General features: G+C 41.7%; 1 protein-coding gene across 5 annotated transcripts in view; it reads right to left on the bottom strand.

The window, feature by feature from the left end:
• Positions 1-3110: 3110 nt before the first annotated feature.
• Positions 3111-22007, bottom strand: part of SGCD (sarcoglycan delta) — a 589398-nt gene continuing 570501 nt past the window's right edge. For all 5 annotated transcript variants that reach the window (XM_077266420.1, XM_077266419.1, XM_077266421.1 and 2 more), the window contains 2 exons: positions 12725-12848; positions 3111-11691 (listed from right to left, as the gene is read on the bottom strand). In XM_077266420.1, coding sequence (XP_077122535.1) covers positions 11518-11691; positions 12725-12848 — 298 coding nt within the window. In that variant the 3' untranslated portion in view covers positions 3111-11517. The remainder of the gene's footprint in view (positions 11692-12724; positions 12849-22007) is intronic.

Raw genomic sequence — 22007 nt, 5'->3', positions numbered from 1 at the left:
AGCGACACCCACTACTGATGGAACCAGGTGAAACAGGAAAGAGGATGACAAGTCCAATTCCACAAGCGGCCACCGGGGGAGCCCAGAATCCAAATTCACAACAAAGATGACAAAGATTAGAATGAAGACATTATTGAATCAAGTGCAACTGTAGTGATGAGCGAGTATACTCGTTGCTCGGGTTTTTCCGTGCACTCTCGGGTGACCTCCGAATATTTATTAGTGCTCGGAGATTTAGTTTTCATAGCGGCAGCTGAATGATTTACAGCTACTACACAGCTTGAGTACATGTGGGGGTTGCCTGCTTGCTAAGGAATCCCCACATGTAATCAAGCAGGCTAGTAGCTGTAAATCATTCAGCTGCCGCGATGAAAACTAAATCTCCGAACACTAATAAATACTCGGAGACCACCCGAGAGTGCACGGAAAAACCCGAACAACGAGTATACTCGCTCATCTCTAGTGCACTGTCTTAATTTGTGACTAAGAGCTGCTTTTAAATTTTCACACTTTTTCTAGGGTTAGGGCTTAAGATTGATTTAGGGTTAGTTAGGCCCAATGAGTCAGTCCCCAAGGGTGTACATCCCATAACAGCAGTCAATGTGACTGCCCTGAAACTGTAGGGAGAGGGAGGACAATTTCAGGTTGGTTGTGTCATTAATAGTGATGAGCGAATATACTCATTACTCGAGATTTCCCGAGCACGCTCGGGTGTCCTCCGAGTATTTTTCAGTGCTCGGAAATTTAGTTTTTCTTGCCGCAGCTGAAGGATTTACATCTGTTAGCCAGCATAAGTACATGTGGGGGTTGCCTGGATGCTAGGGAATCCCCACATGTACTTATGCTGGCTAACAGATGTAAATCATTCAGCTGCGGCAAGAAAAACTAAATCTCCGAGCACTAAAAAATACTCGGAGGACCCCCGAGCGTGCTCCGGAAATCTTGAGTAACGAGTATATTCGCTCATCACTAGTCATTAATTTATTGGGTTGGGAGAAATTGGGTGATGGTCTCCACAAGTGCAATTAGGAAATATGGAAGTGGAAAATGTACTAGGGTCATGCTAAACGGAAGGTGGCACCTAGTCTTCCAGTTGTGGTTAGGACCCTGGTCAAGCGGACAAGTCAGTAGTCTGTGGTTGCGAGATGAGAACCCTGCAAACCTCCTACCACTTATTGCATCCCCGATGCCTCTTTTGATTGGTAGTCCTACTCAATGTCATGCGTGTTTCCCACCGCAATGTGACAACAAGCCTAGAAGAGGCAATTGGATGCTGTAAGTAGTAGTAGGTTGGCAGTGCTCTGGTGGGCACAGACTTCAGACATGTCGGCTGTGCCAGGGTTCCGCAAATCTTTTTGCTCATCTCAACAGTGATGGCCGAAAGTGTTGGCACCCTTGAAACTGTTCCAGAAAATGAAGTAATTATTGTAATTACACATTTTGTTATACACATGTATATCTCCTTTGTGTATATTGGAACAGCACAAAAAAAAAGAAAAAAAGGCAAATTGAACATAATTTCACACAAAACTCCAAAAAATGGTCCGGACAAAATTGTTGGCATCCTCAGCTTAAATTTTGGTTGCACACCCTTTGGAATAAAAAACTGCAATTAATCACTTACTATAATCATCAAAAGCTTCAGTTCTTACACTTTCTCAACTGGAATTTTAGACCACTCTTTTTTTTAAAAAAATGTTAAGGCGCCTTCTCCCAACAGCAATTATAAGATGTCTCCACAGATAATGATCTTATAATATATATATAATTAATCATCAATAATTGATGATTATAATCAATGGGATTTAGATCCGGACTCATTGCTTGTCACTTCATAACTTTCCAGCACTTTGTTTCCATCTATTTCTGGGTGCTTCTGAAATTTGTTTAAGGTCATTATCCTTATATATAACCCATGACCTAGGACGCAAACCCAGCTTTCTGACACTGGGCACGACATTGCGACCCAAAATCCTTTGGTAATCTTCAGACTTCATGATACCTTGCACACAGTTGAGGCACCCAGTACCAGACATGGCAAACCCCAAAACATCTTTAAACCTCCACCATATTTGACTGTAGGTAATGTGTTCTTTTCTTTGTAGGCCTCATTCCATTTTCGGTGTACAGTTGAAAGATGTGCTTTACCACAAAGCTCTATCTTGGTCACATCTATCCACAAGACACTTTACCTGAAGGATTTTGGCTTACTCAAATATATTTTGGCAAACTGCAGTCTAGATTTTTTATGTCTATGTGTCAGCAGTGGAGTCCTCCTGGGTCTTCTGCCATAGTGTTTAATTTAATACAAATGTCGACGGATAGTTTGCTCTGACACTAATGCACCCTGAGCCTGCAGGACAGCTTGAATTTCTTTTGAACTTGATTGAGGCTGCTTATCCACCATCTGGACTTTCCTGTGCTGCAACCTTTCATCAGTTTTTCTCTTCCGTCCACGCCCAGGGAGGTTAGCTACAGTGCCAGGGAGATGGACTTGTAACCTTGAGAGTGTTGATATTATTCAACAACTTTGGTTTTCAAATTCTCAGACAGTTCTCTTCTCCTTCTGTTCTCCATCCTTAGTGTGGCACACACAGACATACAATGCAAAGATCGAGTCAACTTCTCCCTTGTCTATCTGGTTTCAGGTGTGATTTTCAGATTGCCCACACATGTTACTTGCCACAGGTGAGTTTGTACGAGCATCACATGCTTGAAACAAAGTTGTTTACCCACAATTTTGGCCTGGTATTTTGGGGTTTTGTGTGAAATTATGTCCAATTTGCTTTTTCTCTGTTTTTTTTTCTTGTGCTGTTTCAATACACATGAAGGAAAGAAACATGTGTATAACAAAACATGTGTAACTGCAATAATTTTCTGGGAAAAATACTTCATTGTTTAGAACAATTTCAAGCGTGCCAACACTTTTGGCCATGACTGTAGGTAGGAGTATGATGGTGTCAGGCAGCTCTTCTTATCATGCTATGGGTTCTCTATGTACATATAAATAATAGGGAAATTAAACTCCGTACAATAAAGATATATCCCCGACATAATGTGCCCTAATTCTATTCAATATCTTGTCAATACAGGTGATAAAAAGAAGCACATTCGTATCAATCGTTATTTTATTAAGAGGTCTTACAAGATTGCAATTGAAATCATTTAAATACAAATCACTTTTTATTCTTGTACAGAAAGTGTAATAAAGTTAAAAGATCTTATTATTATACGGAGCATTATTGCAAATGCTTACAAAATTTTTGCATAGAGTGAGTACAGACTCACGGATAACCCAAATACAAAACAACCCCAAAAAGCTGTATATGTCACCCCGTCATCACTTCAAGCACACACACACTCCACTCACAACTGAGACACGGACACAGTAACATATTGGGAGCTTATGAGCTTCACCATGTTGTGAGCATAATCACATCTCCATGTATATAAGAACCAGTGACATCAATGGTATCTATGGGTCTTAAAGGGAAACTCCACTGTTTTAACTTTTGCAGACACTTTGCTTTTATTATCATGCACTAATTGCTAAAATTTACACTTTAATGAATTTAAGATTACATTCTAAGGATTGGAGCACCATGCGGACATTGGTCTCATTAAAGTGAATCTATCAGCAGGTTTTTATGTTTAATCTGAGAGCAGCTTGGTGTAGTGTCAAAGACCCTAATTCCAGGGATGTGTCACTTGCTCAGCAGCTAGCTGTACTTTCAATACAATCAGTTTATCAACAAGAGATTATCACTAGAGGACTAGGTGTCCTGTGCAAGTGAGTCCAGCTATTCTGTGTAGCCACACCCCCATCACTGATTGGCAGCTTGGTGACAGTGTACACAGGAGGCTACCAATCAGGAGTGTGGGCGGGGTTATACACAGCTAAGCATGCTGACCGCTTCTACATCTACAACAAAAAAATCCAAAACAAAGATACTTCACTGGAAACAAGGTCTCTTCCTCCACATCATGCTGCTCTCAGATTACATAGCAAAGACCTACTGACTAATTCCCTTTAATAGCTTATCACAACCGTTGCATAACCTTGTTTCCCCATGGGAGAAAAAGTTATGCAGCTACTGCAAGAAGTCCATCCATCATTGTTGGGAATTCTTGCAATTGCCACTAGGTGTTCGCAATTTTGTTTTTCAGCATTACCTCTTACCAAAAATTGTCATGGAGCCCAAGTCTTAGGACTCAACTCCCGTACACATTAAAGTTGGTCGAACCCATCGATTTCGGCAAGGAAGGTTATTTATTGAGTATTGGAGGCTAGCCACATCTATTGGGAGGATTGGACACCTTGAATTCAAAAGCCCGATCCTTTTGTTTTGCGGGCAGATGCCAGAACTGTCGGGCGGTGGCTTTCTCCACCCTCCCCATGGGAAACACAGACGTTTAACCAAGTTGGGGGAAGTCCGGAGAAATAGCTGTCGGCCAAGCGAGGGTTTGACTAACAGATATCTGCGGTGTATGGGCACCTTTAATGTAAAGTCCAATATCTGTCAGTGGAATCCTGTAGATTGTCTTTAAGGAAAACCAGAATTCTGATGGCAACTTTGGAAATTTAACAGGAAAAAAATACATAAAGCTATTGAAAATCAGTACAAGATAAGTCAGGCAAAGCAGTTACAACATTTTATGTAGATTTGAACTATAAAATGTAAAAAAATGTGAAGTTACTCTTTAATAAGGGGTTAAAACAAGTTCACACTTGTATGCAGGATAGGTGATAAGGTGGGGGTCCGACTGTTGGGATCGGCAGAATGGGGGCACTTTTATCCCCATCAGAATGGTGCACATGTTTGACCACTGCTCCATTCATTCTCCTTGGGCTACAGAGAGCTGCACCTGGCTCGATCGGGCACCCCATAGATAATGAATGGAGCATTGGTCGAGCATGCGCACTGCTGCTGATCCGGTCTTGAAAGTGCCCCATTCTGCCAATCGGTGCCGATCCCAAATCGGTAACTCATCACCTATCCTGTGGATACATCATAACTTGTTTTCACTGGACAACCCCTTTAAGATTACATTCTAAAGACTAAAAATTGGCCCCCAAAGTGGCAAAATAACATATTGACATCAACTAGTCAGAACTTCCATTTTATGAACTAGTCTGGTGTAGAATTTTTTTTTTTGTATTCTCTATTAAAGAATTTAAATTTAATTTAGACCCTTTTAACAACACCCGTTAATTTCTGACAAATGGCTACAAAGGGCATCTGGAGGGCCCACTGCATTTTTCCGTAAAACGGACAGCCTATTAAATGCAATAGTACAGTGTAATACTTCATTTCCCCTGTGGAGGTGCTGCAGGGAAACAAAATAATTACTGTCTTGTCCACCTGCAGATTCCAGCTAATTTCTAGTGGTTCTAGTGGATGTACTAGGGGTAAGGGGGCTTAAAAATGAATTGGCCAAAGCCATGACCATTTCAAAGTCAACAATATACTCAGGGGCGTTTCAGAGAAAACATACTTTGAAAAGCTGGCCAGTCCTATGTGTGTATAGGGAGAGACCTGTCAGTCTAGGGAACTGGGGCGGGTAGAAGTCGCGGAGAACCAGCCTCTTGGACTAGTCATCCAAGATGCATGGTCTCCAGACTGCTTTTCTAAATTGCTTTCTCTGAAACTGCAATAGCACAGCTGGCATCTGGTTCATGTTGCCTATATTTTTGGTTGCCCAAATCGGCTTCAAATTCCCTTTAAAGGGCATTTTCGCCAGTAAATATAAAGCTTTAATTTTGCCCGTTATGTAGAGATACATAACCTTATTCATATGACTATTAAGGTTCATGACATTTCTTCCCTCCCAAATAATCCGCCATCACCTGTGAGCGACATGACTGAGAGGTGGAAGGAACCCACCACCGGGAACTCCACCGATACCGAGAATTGGAACTCTGAAGGACCCTTTATGGACTGTGCATGGTCGATCATGCACATCTCTGCTCCATTGATTCTTTATGGGACCGCCAGAGATAATGGAGCTTACCTTCAGCATTCCCATTAAGAATGAATTTAGCGGAGGAGCGCATGACTGCTCCATTTACACGGAGATCTTCAGAGCTTTGGTTCTCAGGATCAGTGGAGGTCCCAGCAGGTTGGATCTCAAGCCATCGGGAACTCCTGGGGATAGTGGATAACCTCCACACTTGGGAAACCCCTTTAAGGTTTTCTACCCAAGGTCCTATAGGTACTGTAAGGCCATAATTAAGAAACTATTAACGACGTGACGGAACAGGACAAATCGTGAACTAGTATTAACAAGGAATTTTCACTCTAGAGGGGAATTTTAATTTAACTCCAATATCTAACCAGGAAAATAAGATTTGTGAACCACGCACGCTAGTAATATAAACCTCGCAGACATACACAAACTCACGATACAGTGTTATGCTGGAGTTCCATGGTTTGTAAGCTACATACCCCAGAGATTGTATGAAGACATACGCAACTATCATCTATGGGCAATATGACAATTTAGTGATATTCCTTCAAAAAGTCATTCTTTCTATAAAACCCAATAGGGTCAAATATACAACGAGGAACCGGATATTAACTCATAAACCCGTGGGGACGTCCAGTACAAATCTTCTATTTTAACAATTTGCAAGAAAATCTCTTTTTATTTTTTATTTTCCAGCAAATATATTTGAAAAATTCAGCTCTAAAGCAAAACTTGGATTTTGTCCAATTGAGAAATGTGCTTAATCCCATGTATAGCGCTTGTTACATTAGGGATGTGAATATCAACTTAACGTAATGTGCCAGAAATAGATTATGTTGGCTGTCAGTAAAAAAAAAAGGTTAAACAGCATAATGAAGCCTTTAAAATTTTATTTCCATTTTTATGTACATTAATAAAAAAACAAACTGAAAAAATATTACACTTGTAGTTAAGAAAATAAATGGCCGACTATCATTTTTGTGGATAAGTAAAATGGACAGAAGCTAAGACATTGTAGACTGCGGGATGCTAAACCAAAGGCCCTTGTAAAACTAGGGCATAAGTACCCACAGCCTGAGGATGCCTATGTGGCTCTTCTGGGGCTGTACTTAAGGGAACACCCCTGCTCAGACTGGCTCCTCCTCTTTTCTGAGTGGGCAATATGAACCAGAGCAGGACTCCCTCTCTTCACAGACAACGTAATTTTAGTAAAAGGGTCGATGGGTCTTTTCAAAGATGACATTATTCTACTCTTGTGCATGGTATAACATTTTTTGGGGGGAGTTTATGCCTCACACACAACCATGCTCCTTTTGGGAATGTCACATCCCTCCTGGGAATGCCAACATTTGGTCAAAGTTTAGATAAACTCCACCACCTTTCAGGCCAGGTGCCCTGGGAAATCCGATACAGTTGGCAAGTAGGTCAAGAAGTAGGATAGGGGCAAATGCCAGGCTCTTGTGTCTCAGTATAAGGAAGTAAGCTAAGGGGCATTCTCCTCTTTGTACCCCTCTGTCCCAACGACACTCTATGGTATACACATGGTACCTTTGTACAGGATATATAAAACATCAGGGTTTTTTTTAGCTCCATAGTTTGGCATAGAAGATGGGCCATGAGCATATCGATGATACCTTTAGGAGCTTAAAGCACCACTCCAGTTTTTTATTTATTTATTTTACCGTTGGAGTGGTGTTTCTAATCTAATGTCCCTGATCCTAGTCTTTTACTAACCTGCTACTGTCATCGCCTTTTATCTCATGTCTCCAGCAGTTTGTGACCTGCCAGATTGAGAGACCTGGAGGTCAAATCCCAATACAAGTCTATGAGATCCTAGTTCTGGCCTCGCTGTGGCTCTCATAAACTTGCAATGAGAGCTTGTGACATAACTTCTGACTTCCGGACAGTCATAAGTTGTAGTCACAAGATGGAAGTTCTTTCTTCTTCTGGACTGATCTTTCATTCTCAAAATTCTAAATTCATAGGTAAAATCTGTCTCCAGTGAGTACAGATTTTCCCATTACTGAGATAGGAGATGACAATTGTAGTCTTAAAGGTCTATGGAGATCTGTAACTGTCGTTTCAGGATAACTTGCAGCAGAATGTCTGTGTCTGCCTCTAGCTCCTCCCTAGAATGTCTGTGCCTGTAGCTCCTCCCTAGAATGTCTGTCTGCCTGTAGCTCCTCCCTAGAATGTCTGTGTCTGCCTCTAGCTCCTCCCTAGAATGTCTGTGCCTGTAGCTCCTCCCTAGAATGTCTGTCTGCCTGTAGCTCCTCCCTAGAATGTCTGTGTCTGCCTCTAGCTCCTCCCTAGAATATCCGTGTCTGCCTCTAGCTCCTCCCTAGAATGTCTGTGTCTGCCTCTAGCTCCTCCCTAGAATGTCTGTGCCTGTAGCTCCTCCCTAGAATGTCTGTCTGCCTGTAGCTCCTCCCTAGAATGTCTGTGTTTGCTTCTAGCTCCTCCCTAGAATATCCGTGTCTGCCTCTAGCTCCTCCCTAGAATGTCTGTGTCTGCCTCTAGATCCTCCCTAGAATGTCTGTCTGCCTGTAGCTCCTCCCTAGACTGTCTGTGTCTGCCTCTAGCTCCCCCCTAGAATGTGTCTGCCTGTAGCTCCTCCCTAGAATGTCTGTCTGCCCCTAGCTCCTCCCTAGAATGTATGTCTGCCTGTAGCTCCTCCCTAGAATGTCTGTCTGCCTGTAGCTCCTCCCTAGAATGTCTGTCTGTCTCTAGCTCCTCCCTAGAATGTCTGTCTGCCTCTAGCTCCTCCCTAGACTGTCTGTGTGCCTGTAGCTCCTCCCTAGAATGTCTGTTTGCCTCTAGCTCCTCCCTAGAATGTCTGTTTGCCTTTAGCTCCACCTTGAAAATTCTTTGTCTGCCTCTAGCTCCTCCTCCTCCATAAAATGTTAAAAGCACCAACGTTCATCTCCTATCTTAGTAATGGGAAAAATCTGCCTTCTCTCAATACAGATTCTACCGATTTTAACCCTGACTTCAGAGTGAATGTGTACTATTGATTTATGAAATTAAAACTACAGTTATTCTTTAAAGTTGGGTCATCTACAGTAACATCATCATGGTGGTCGGAGCTGTGACTTGTCATCATTACATATCCACTGCTGCATCACAACAATTATGACACCAAATTAAAATTTTGGAGAAAATTTTTGAGGGCATTTTTGGCCCCTGAGAAATGATTTTTTAGAGGTTGGAAAATCTAAACCAACCCTAGAGCTTACTTAGAACCTAACAGATCAATGGAAATGAATTGAAAAAAAAAACATCCTTCCACTATCTTACAGGCTGTAATTATTACATGACACGAATGTTGAGATCAAGCATTTTACAGAAGTACAAAAAGTCTCTAAAATAATTGAATCCAAAACATCAAGTGGTTTCGATACATTGGCTACAATTTTTGTATATAGGTATTTTGATATATTTTATATGGCATGATAAGAAATCTAATTTCCCGAAAGGCTCCATGGTTTTATGACTGTAATACTGGAGGTTCTTCACATTCCTAAAAAAAATATAGAATCTTAAATTTATCAAATTCTTTTATGTTATGAAAATATTTACAACCATGAGTGGCATGAAAATGCTGGAGTTTCTTACAAGACTTGGTCTTCATGTTGGGTTTATATAAACTAGTCTACATTTTCCATAATTATCCTCTTTTAGTAAGGTAATATTTAGAAGTGACTGCGAATGATGGGAAAATAAAGGCAAAGTGGGAATAAAAAAATAGAATGACAGAGAGGACAGATGACTTCAACCTCATTCCATGGACATAAGATTGGGGTCATCTCGTTAGTGCCCTATAGCCAGTTAATGAGACTGTAGCAGCATATTTTCTAGTAACCTGTAATGTTATTGATCATACAAAATAGTTTCTGAAATAGAAATCTCACCGCTCGTCATCATTCACTCAACATACGTCATATCCACCCCCCACAAACAAAAAAAAAACAAAAAACAAAAAAAATATTGACGGCAAACAAAGAAATCAGAAACTTTCCCCTCTGTGCTTTTCCTTGCAGAGTGCATTGTCTTAAGGCATAGGCACATTTCCCCCCTCTTTGATAAGAGATGGTTCAGTCCAGTGCCCTCCTTTAATTCAAGGCTCTGGGTGACCTTATAGACAAATGGAAGAGTTGATTATTGGCCGTTACGGGGTGCAAGTAATAGACGTTCCACAAACGATAAAACAAACAAAAAAAGTGTTCCGCACGTAAGACAACCAAAATTAATGGCAATCAATGCCATTAATGAACATGAGATATTTTCTGGCTTTGTCTAAAACGTCCTGTATGTGGAGTTTGGCAAACCTGAAACGCGTTGGCTTTGTCACACTGTTGGGTTGTCAAGAGGTGAGGGTGGTGTAATAAATTTCACATGTTCTACACAGAATAAAAAAAGATTCCTTGGCAAGTAGTATTTTGGCAATGAGACATGATGGTCGTTTTTGGTACATTAACCTCTTCGTTGAGTGGACCACCCAACTCTTGGCATGGATCATTGTTCGTCGCAGTTTTGGGTACTGATAATGATATGTATTTCATCTCTGGCAGATCTACCAGAATCAAATTTTATATTATAATCCCCTAAATTAGATTATAAATGATACATTAAGGAAGAAGATGTTGGATCTGGACAACATAGTCTACTTTGATCATCTAGAACCAAATCCCAGCCCCCCGTGACCCATAAAAGTCATCATGATGTTCTGAGGAAACATATTTCTCTGTACATTTTTTGTAGATGATGAAAGCTTGTTAGAATTGTGATGGGTCACGTGTCTTGGCTGGTAGATGAACTGTAAAGGCGGCTTTAGCACTTGCTGAAAAGTTCCATCAAACTACTCTAGCTGAGATGTCCTATTACTAACGTCAACGGTTGGTAAGACATCTTCTACACTGCCTTAGCAAAAAAAAATGACAACTTTCATTTCAACTGGAAGGATCTTACTAATCTTATAGAAATTTTCAGACATGTTGACATTTCATTCTTCTAATCATCTGCCTACATGGCCTAGCTCTTGGCTATTACCCAATAGTATCAAGCCATCGACTCTGGCAAAGTTTGACCTTCTATAGGCGCATCTTCTTCCCTGCTGCACTGAATCGGAATTCAGCAAGCCATGATAAATTTGGTGGCCATTTTTTAAAATTGGCTTTTTTTTAGACAAAAATTCTAAAAATGTAGAGTAGAACAGGATGCCACATATTGGGGAAAAACTTTCTGGCTGTACGTGGTGGACAAGGATGTAAGTCGATTCTTTGGGTTCGCTAACGAATGGCCAACTCTTAAAATGAGAAGACTTAGGAGGGGAAAGGAATAGAAGAAAAAAGGGAAGACGGCTGGGGGGGTCACCCTGAGCTTCTGGCACTGAAACATCTCTTCCATGGGAGATTAATAGATTTACAGATATATATCTATATATATTTGTATATATTCACACACACACACACACACATAGTTTTTTTCTGAGGCTTCCTGTGTCTGGTTACAGTCGTACTCCTGGTCTTTGGAGTTTGGCGTTCCAGTCTCTTATAGACAAATATTGTTATTTGTCTGGCAGGTGGATTCACTGCCTGCTTGTGATAAGAATAATTTCCCACTGGCGCATACGCAGATCTCAAATACATTTTGACGGGGTGCAGACGCAGAATATGATCCTCGCGGCAGCTGTGGAAGCTTTACATTAGCCGCTTTCAATTGGATCTGGAGGAGAAAAGAAAGAGCTAATATAAAAAACATACTATAGAAAAACATAGAACATGGAAACTTGTTTTAAACATGATGGACATATAATTATTTTTTCTTAGAAACCAAAAAATCCACAATAACCATAAACTTCGAACAGACGGGCAACTTGAATGCACAAGTGCTACTATCATCAAACACCTCCTAGTTGCGTTCACGCTAAAAATTGATCTTATCTGTCGAAGATAGGTGGTGAATAGGGATGGACCGACCGTTTTGCAGGGCTCCGGTCCATCAGCCAGGTTAGTGGTCGCTGACCAGTTGGACAGGAGGCTCACAAATCTCTTACCTTCCAGGATCCCCGATGCAGATTTTCATTAGCCAGGCAGACGCAACGTCATCATTGTGGCGTGAAACCCAGATAGCCGGCTAATCGAAAGCCACCCAGGGATCGCGGAAGGTAAGAGATTCGCGAGCTTGACGTCGAGTGGACAGACAGTACTGATCGGGCAGATGGGACTGAGTCCAATGAATGAGAATTATTATATAGCTTGATTCTCTATAAGTAAGTCCAAGGTCATCAGCAGGAGGATATTTTAAAGAGGACCCGTCACTTGCCATAAATTTGAATTTATTTTTACTTGGTGTTGTCCTGAATCCGGCGTTGTTTTTCTTTTGTTCCTCTCTTCTTTGCATATAAATTTAGTCTTAATAACCAATTGTGGTCCACAACACTTCTCTGTGGGCATCATCTTGCCGACCACACCCAGGTGGCTCAAAGACCACAATTATAAACAGGGTAGAGGGAGCAATAGCTCAGGAAAGAGGCACAGGAACAAAAGAAGAACAACTTCAGATTCAGGAGAACAGCAGCATTTACACCAGGTAATAAGAAAATTACATATTAATGAGACATTCATAAAAATCTATGGACATATCCTGGTCATAGAGTCACCGGTCATAGAAGCCCCACTTATATCAGGTGTTAGCACAGCATGCAATTACAAGTCTCCCTTCACCCTCACAGCCTCCAAAAATAATTATGTCCTACCTCTCCATCCGTAGAATCTAGCCGCAGGTCTGTTCTGCAAGATGCTTCTAACCCGCCAGCTTCTGCATTTATCTCAATTCCTTTTGGTGCCTCCATGGTCAAGGTCCGTGTCGGTGATTCCAGCCTGTTAAAGGCAGGGTAGAAATTCATTAGAACCTGCCCATGCTTGCCTATATATATACGTATATACACAACGAGTAAAATAAGTATTGAAAACATCACCATTTTCTAAGTAAATATATTTCTAAAGGTCCTATTGACACGAAATTCTCACCAGATGTCGGTAACAACCCATACAATCCAAATGCATTTAATACTTCATACAAAAGCCTTTGTAGGTGATGATGGCTTCAAGACACATCCTGTATGAAGAAACTGGTGCATTACTTATAGTTTTCTTTTAAACAATTGTACCTGTTGATTTCATGTCTTCCTGTAACTCTCTACAGGTGGTCCTTGGCTCTTGGACAACTCTTCTGATAAAAGTTTTCAATCCACTGTCTGAAATCTTGCGGGAAACACCTGGTAGTGGCCAGTTTATGCTGAAATTATGTTCTTTCCATTTTTGGATTATGGCCCCAACAGTGTTTATTGGATCCTTCAGTAGTTTAGAAATTCTCTAACCAGTACCATCAGTATGTTTTGCAACAATAAGGTTGTGAAGGTCTTGAGACAGCTCACTGGTTTTATCCATTATAAGATGTATCTTGTGTGGCACCTTGGTAATAAGACATCTTTATATAGGCCATCAGTTGAACCAGCTGATATTATCTGTCACTAAGTGGCAGGATTGATTTCTAATAACTGATACATTTCATCTGATGTCATGACTTTCCATGGCTTTTTGCACCCCTCTTTCTTCATGTGTTCAATACTTTTTTCCTGTGTCATTTCTCATTATTACACCTAACATAATTTATGGACATCTATGTATGATTTGCCTGTGTGGATTGGATGGGTTGTTACCGACATCTGGTGAAAATTTCATGTCAATAGCACCTTTAAAAATATATTTACTTAGAAAATTGGTGACATTTTCAATACTTACCATATTTCACCTGCTATATTATATATGCTGAAATATAGATAATATATATATATCTCCTGTGCAATATCTATCTTCAGTTTTTCTCAGAAAGTTAACAATAAACTGGGTTAAGAGGGCAGGTCCTTGGCATTGACTGGACAGAGTGGACATAAATGATAACACCTAATTGTCAATTTATTCAATAATTGTTAGTAGGGATAACAGAGGAATAAAATGAAGCAGCACTATAAGAAACGGTGCTTCAGAATTCTTATATTATGGAGAGTTTAATTCATTAAAGCCTAAACATAAACTTTTTTTCTGCTACTCCTCCTGAATACGGAAGAATAGACCAACAATGGATGTCACCATTCCTTTTGTCAATTAGATGTATCCCCAAACAGACCTGATTGGACGGTTTTTGACAAGCTATGGGAGTAGGAACACAAAGTTGTTAATTTATTCGTACTTTTCCTGGATGATTAACAAAGGATCAACACAACACCAGAGTTCTAAAAAAGATGTTCCTGATTTGTAGGTCTTTTTTAATCCAAAATTCACCAAATATTTGTCACCCGGCTTCAGCGAGAAACCTGTGTACTGTAGCTGTAAGAGCGAGAAATTGCCATGTAATTATTATGTACATCATGTACAAAGGCCGAAGTCCTCGCTACAGAGAGTCAAGTTCAAAGCCCATGTTCTCATCTTGTGCTCTGATGTTCAAAGGACGAGACCATTTGTATCTCTGCTACGTTGCCGGGATCGGTGGAGATACTCGCACTGCAATCTGCACTCTATTTATGAGCGACTTTCCCTGGGGTGAGAAGAACACAACATTTAACACGATCTTTTATCGAGTCAAAATAACGAGGCCCCGGTCTGTAGTCCGCCATCTCCTCCACTGCAGGCGACACAGAGGCTCGGAGTGCGGAACTAGGGAGGTGGGAATGAGATGGGAGAGAAATAAGGGGGAGGAAGCGGATATTAAACATGGATTCATAAATGAGCACTCCGCTGACCCCACTGCTAACTGGGGCTCTCTACTGGGATAATAATAATAACAATAATCTTTATTTTTATATAGCGCTAACATATTCTGCGGCGCTTTACAGACATTATCATCGCTGTCCCCGATGGGGCTCACAATCTAATTTCCCTAATCAGTATGTCTGTTTATCAGGGCATTCTCCTGTCAGTACTGTTAATTGAGGCATTCTATTGACAACACTGTTAATTGGAGCACTCTACTGCCAGCACTCTTAATTGGGGCACTCTACTGACAGCACTCTTAATTGGGGCACTCTACTGACAGCACTCTTAATTGGGGCACTCTACTGCCAGCACTCTTAATTGGGGCACTCTACTGCCAGCACTCTTAATTGGGGCACTCTACTGCCAGCACTCTTAATTGGGGCACTCTACTGCCAGCACTCTTAATTGGGGCACTCTACTGCCAGCACTCTTAATCGGGGCACTCTACTGACAGCACTCTTAATTGGGGCACTCTACTGACAGCACTCTTAATTGGGGCACTCTACTGCCAGCACTCTTAATTGGGGCACTCTACTGCCAGCACTCTTAATCGGGGCACTCTACTGCCAGCACTCTTAATTGGGGCACTCTACTGACATCATTGCTTAATAAGGCATTCTGTTGTCAGTAATGTTTATTTGGGAATTCTGCTGTTAGTACAGTTAATGGGGACACTCCACTGACAGCACTCTTAATTAGGACACTCCACTGACAGCACTATTAATTAGGGCATTCTACTGACAGCACTCTTAATTGTGGCACTCTACTAACAGAATTGTTTATTAGGGTATTCTGCTGGCCGATATTATTTATTAGATCACTACTGCCATTATTATTTATTGAGGTATTATTGTTTACTGGGGGCCTCTGCCGGCAATACTGTTTGTTGAGACATTCAGCTGACAGCACTGATTACTGGGGTATTCTTCTGGCAGTACCACTTATTGCGGCACTCTACTGGCAGTGTTATTTAATACAGCATTCTGCTGGCAGTATGGTTTGTTCAGGTGCTCTGCTGACGGTTTAGTGGGGCATTTTGGTTGTAGTACTGTTTAATAGGTCATTCTGCTGGCAATTTTATTTATTAAGGCATTCTACTGAATGGAGCCAGCACTGGGTGGTGAATAGAGCTGGAGTGACGGAGGCTTCAGATTCAAAAGCTGATTTCTCAGTAACGGAGGAACGGACCGGCCATGTAAAGGTATTACTGGACTTGTATTTGAATAAATAGTTTGGAGGGGGTTGGGGTGAAATCCTGCTGACAGATTCCCTTTATTATGTTATTGGTGGGATGCCCATTTTAATTAATTTCCAGTCGACAATTAATACTCCCAACTCCCCCATAAATATGCAAGCACTGATTGGCTGATCATTCATATTTATCTCGATAACGGAACTTCATCTCCTATGGGAATAAAGAATCAGGCATGCTGAAATCCAACATGCCCAATCTTTGCTTCAATATCTAAAGAAAGAAAGAAAGAAGCGACCTGCGGGCACAGAACCCGCGCTGTAATAACTGCTGGATTTTAGAATTATAAAGTTGTTTTTCATTGTTGCAGCTTTCATCAGAAAGCTTTCCATACACACAGTGATGGCCAAAAGTATTGGCACCCTTGAAATTGTTCCTGTCGGTACTGTTTATTGGGGAATTCTACTGACAGCACTATTAATTGGAGCACTCTACTGACAGCACTATTAATTGGGGCACTCTACTGACAGCATTGCTTATTGGGGCACTCTACTGACAGCACTATTAATTGGGGCACTCTACTGACAGCACTATTAATTGGAGCACTCTACTGACAGCATTGCCTATTGGGGCACTCTACTGACAGCACTATTAATTGGGGCATTCTACTGACAGCACTATTAATTGGGGCACTCTACTGACAACATTGCTTATTGGAGCACTCTACTGACAGCACTATTAATTGGGGCATTCTACTGACAGCACTATTAATTGGAGCACTCTACTGACAGCACTATTAATTGGAGCACTCTACTGACAGCATTGCTTATTGGGGCACTCTACTGACAGCACTATTAATTGGGGCATTCTACTGACAGCATTGCTTATTGAGGCACTCTACTGACAGCACTATTAATTGGAGCACTCTACTGACAGCACTATTAATTGGAGCACTCTACTGACAGCATTGCTTATTGGGGCACTCTACTGACAGCACTATTAATTGGAGCACTCTACTGACAGCATTGCCTATTGGGGCACTCTACTGACAGCACTATTAATTGGGGCACTCTACTGACAGCACTATTAATTGGAGCACTCTACTGACAGCACTATTAATTGGAGCACTCTACTGACAGCACTGCTTATTGGGGCACTCTACTGACACCACTATTAATTGGGGCACTCTACTGACAGCATTGCTTATTGGAGCATTCTACTGACAGCACTATTAATTGGAGCACTCTACTGACAGCATTGCTTATTGGGGCATTCTGCTGTCAGTCCTGTTAACTGGGACACTCTACTGACAGCACTCTTAATTGAAGCACTCTATTGCCAACACTCAACTAGGGCACTCTACTGACAGCATTTCTTACTGGGGCACTCTAGTGAAAGCATTCCTCATTGGAGCACTCTACTGACAGCACTCTTAATTGATACACTCTACTTGACAGCATTGCTTATTGGGGCATTCTGCTGTCAGTACTGTTTACTGGGGCACTCTACTGACAGCACTCTTAATTGGGGCACTCTACTGACAGCACTCTTAATTTGGACACTCTACTGACTGCATTGCTGATTAGGGTATTCTGCTGTCAATGCTGTTAATAAGGGCACTCTACTGACAGCACCCTTGAAATTGTTCCAGAAAATTAAATCTATCTACCAGAAAATTCCTGCAATTACACGTTTTGTTACACATGTTTATTTCCTTTGTGTGTATTGGAACAAAAAAAAACTGAGATAAATGGCAAGTTGGACATAATTTCATATAAACCCCCAAAAATGGACAGGACAAAATTGTTGCCACCTTTCCAAAATTGTGGGTAAACAACTTTGTTTCAACCATGTGATGCTCCAACTTATTTACAGACCGATGGATGATGCTATCCATGCCATGTTTCCTCTCTATAGAAAGGTAAAATCGTGATAGGAAACATGACCAGGGTATCTGTCGCCTGGGACCTTCAGGGCGAAAATATCCTGAAAGTTGGTGATCTCATAAACTTCTAAAAGAGCTAGACTATCCTACACCCAGCCCCCATATGAGCTAAAAAAGGAGAGGTATGTGGGCGTAACCTTGATCTAATAAAAATCAGAGTTTGGATTTTGGTCTTTTGTCAGTCCTGGAAGGTACAGCTTGCTGCGGTTCTGTCCATTTTCCTAAGGAATACCCCGTTCGCTAAGCTCTCCCTGGCTGTTATCTTTGACAGTCCACATAAAATTGATTAATAAAATACATATCATCCACCAAACCTTTGTGACATTCATATTTTATTCTTCCAGATGCACAAACTTTTTTGTGACTGACAAGCAAAATGGCTCCAAACTCCCTGATCTACTGGGAAATTTCATTTTGTGACAGTATTAATAAGTATAACAAGATTCCTACTGTGCACATCAAAAAGAATGGTGGCGATAAAGAGAGCACGGTTCTTAGTACTAATTAGATCAAATTCATTTCATGAGCTCTCTTGCGTCTATAAAAAAAATCATTTTTTTTCTTACAAAAAATGGAACCTTATACAGATCACCCATCTGCCCTTTAAAGGGATTTCCCAAAATGCACAATAAAATAGCTGTACAGTGATATAGGGGACGTAGCCCCTATAAAAGTCACACCAGTGCTCTACAGTTTAGTGTTACAGTGCCGAGAAAATGACTTTAAAGTGAATATTTCTGCACAGACGCGAGACGTCTCACGGCGACGTGGGTGACGCAGGAGGCGTTAGAGAATGAGGATGGCAAACAGCAGTCGGAGGAGTGATGGGAGACATTAGGGTTTTTCAGTGGTATACAGGGGGAGTCACAGGCTTAAATAAGGATTTAGGGAATGTAGCACAGACGCTGACTAAGGTGATATTTTTATCTGCTACGTCACAAAACTGGTGACAGGTTTCCTTTAATGCAAATGAGGGGGCTTGAGTGCACCCTTGGTGTGGACAAGGAGGCTTAGTGTACCGTTATGCCGCCTCAATTTGAATTTTGGGGACTTCCCCCATGTTTGATTGACAACACTCGCTTGCCCAGAGTGAGCATTGCCTTAACTCAGACATGCGCACTGACACTGCCTGACACCAGCCACGCATGCATAGAGTCAGTGTAGGTGCGCACACCATGTGGCTCTTCTCTTCAGGGTTTATGAGTGTAGTGAGCTGCGGCATCAAAGAGGACAATGTGCTCACGCACACTGTGCGTGGCTGCACTTGTAAGGTGCCCAGGGTGGTAGTCATGGGCGAGGGGCTGCTGTGTTCCCACACTCTGGCACCCTACAAACAATCGGTGTCACAATTCTCCTGTGCTATGGGTGTTGTGCGTAACGCTCATGTTTTGGCTGCAGGTCTACTGTCTCCGGTTCTTCAACTTTAGGAACCGTCGCACACATTAGGGGACATCAAATTCGTTTTATAATAAAGAAGTTTACTTAACTGTCCAATTTCATTATATTGAAACATGCAGTATTGGGCACAAAGTTTTCCATTTTCAAAGTCCATTACAGAGCACATTCTAATGTCCCCTGTTCGCTCGCCCTGAGCTATCCCTTTCCTCACTGGCACCTCTGGCCCCTGGGATACTCCGTCCTGGTCTGCAGCTTCCATGAGTGCCGTCCCAACTCCCTTATACAATTCCCTGTCTGACTTCCTCTCCTAGGAAGATACTAAGGCACGCTCCTCAATGCCTCAGTTGGACCGTAGGCCCCGGACGTTCCAGGAACGTCCGCTCCAAGTTTATGGCTGACGTCCTCTTGCTGCTGAACAGCTTGTGCTGCTCATGCCCTCAGACCTCCAACTACTGATCTCTGTCCACCTAATCTGTTACTCAGACGGCACTAACCAGGCAGTCCTCCTATTGTTAACTGCCCCACTCCTCCCACACTGGGCTGTTCCTGAACACATTAACGGGAACCTGTCACCAGTTTTGGCTGATATAAGTTACGGACATCACCTTTCAGGGCTGATATACAGCATTTATAATGCTGTATATCAAGATTATATATGATGTCATATATAAACAGCTTAAAGATAAAGGAAGCAATGCTGCAGCATATAACATACTCAAAATACCAATGTAATCCCCATAGTTGGGGCATTAAAGAAGCACCAAGAAATGTCCAATCCCAAGGGCTGTAAGCTCAGTGGTCGGTCAAGGAAACTTTACAGATGGAAGACACATCATGCTTACTTCCCTTCAAATCGGAAGATGTCCAGCAGTGCCATCAACACAGAACTGGCAGCAACCAGTGTCACCTAGCTACACTCATCTACTGTTTGAAGAAGCCTGGCCAGAAGTGGTCTTCATGGAAGAACTGCAGCCAAAAAACATACCTTCCACATGGAAATAAGGACAGTATGGATGAGAACATAGGAATAGTGGGACAGAAAACTGGCAGTAGGTGCTCTGGGTTGAGGTATCAAAATGTGAAATATTTGGCTGTGACAGAAGACAGTTTGTTCTAAAGGGCAGGAGAGCAGCACAATAATGAGTGTCTGTAGGCAACAGTGAAGCATGGTGGAGGGTCCTTGGAAGTTTGAGGCTGCATTTCAGCAACTGGAGTTGGGGATTTGGTCAGGAATAATGGTGTCCTCAATGCTGAGAAATAAATCCAGATACTTGTCCATCATGTAATACCATGAGGAAGGCGTCTGGTTGGCTCCAAATTTATTCTGCAGCAGGAAAACGACCCCAAACAAACAGTCAATGTCATTAGGAAATATCTTCAGCGTAAAGAAGAACAAAGAGTCCTGGAAGTGATGATACGGCCCCACAGAGCCCTGATCTCATCATCATCCAGTCTGTCTGGGATTACATGAAAGACAGAAAGATTTGCAGAAGAGACATCAACAGAAGATCTGAGGTTAGTTCTCCGAGATGTTTGGAACAACCTTCCTGCCAGTGTGCAAGTGTATGTAGAAGAATTGATGCTGTTTTGAAGACAAAGGGCAACTATTGAGATGATTTAGATTTCTCTTTAGCTCATTCAGTTTGCATTTTGCTAATTAAGTGTTACTTTAACACTACAAGGGGCTAAATTAGGAACAATGTCATCAATGACTAAAAGTAAATGACTGTGGCAGTCAAAATATGGATGAATCTTTAGCTACAGGAGATCATAGGGTGGTCTGTATGTGGGGGTAAATATCCATGGCTTCGTGTGACGTCCAAGGTCAGCTGGCCCCATTCGCTCTTCATTCTTCTAACTTGTCGCAATGAATCTTCCAGCACTTAACAATACATAATTATTGAACCTCCAATCTACCAGTCGGAAATGGAGGCATGGAGTGGTGTAGGCATTTAAATGAAATGGTGAAAGCTTTTAATTAAAAAGAATAAATCACTGGATAACATTTCATTCTGAGCGGAGGACATGGAAGGCAGCGACATGAATAACTGAATGGTGAGAGGATCCTGGGAACAGGGTGAATTTTTTTTTTCTTTAATGGCCGTCTTTGAGATCAGAATTAGGGAAGGGTCAGAAGAAGACGGGCTGTGAAACTGGTGTTACTCTATGTATAAGCAATTGAACTGTAGATGTCATTAATTAAGTTAAGGGAATTTCTCAGCATGTTACATTGAGTCTCCATATACTTCTTCTATACATCCTTGATATTTAAAAAAAAATGGTAAATGAAGCTCTAAAAAAATGGACCCAGCTTACCTATCCCAGCTGCTCTTCTAGTTCCTCTTTTGGCTAGAATGAGAAAGACTATCCACTTGAAGAAATAAAAGCCAAAAGTCCAGCTTGTCTAAAGGTACCTTCACACGAAACGACTCTACAACGAGAACGACAACGATCTGATCGCTGCAGCGTCGCTGTTTACATCGCTGTAGAGATGTCAAACACAGCAGCTCCAGAACGACGCAGGAGCGATCCTGTGACGTAGCGGTGACGCACTTATCGTTCTCACAGGTCGTTAGCTCCATGTTTAACATTGCTGGCATCGTTGCTTTTGCTGTCAAACACGACGATACACGCCGATCTGACGACCAAATAAAGTTCTGGACTTCTAGCTCCGACCAGCGATATCACA

Source organism: Ranitomeya variabilis, chromosome 5 (genome assembly GCF_051348905.1).
Source record: "Ranitomeya variabilis isolate aRanVar5 chromosome 5, aRanVar5.hap1, whole genome shotgun sequence".
In the NCBI taxonomy this organism is placed as follows: Eukaryota; Metazoa; Chordata; class Amphibia; order Anura; family Dendrobatidae; genus Ranitomeya; species Ranitomeya variabilis.
Note: the sequence above shows the minus strand (reverse complement) of the source record. Positions and strands in the feature narration are given on the sequence as shown.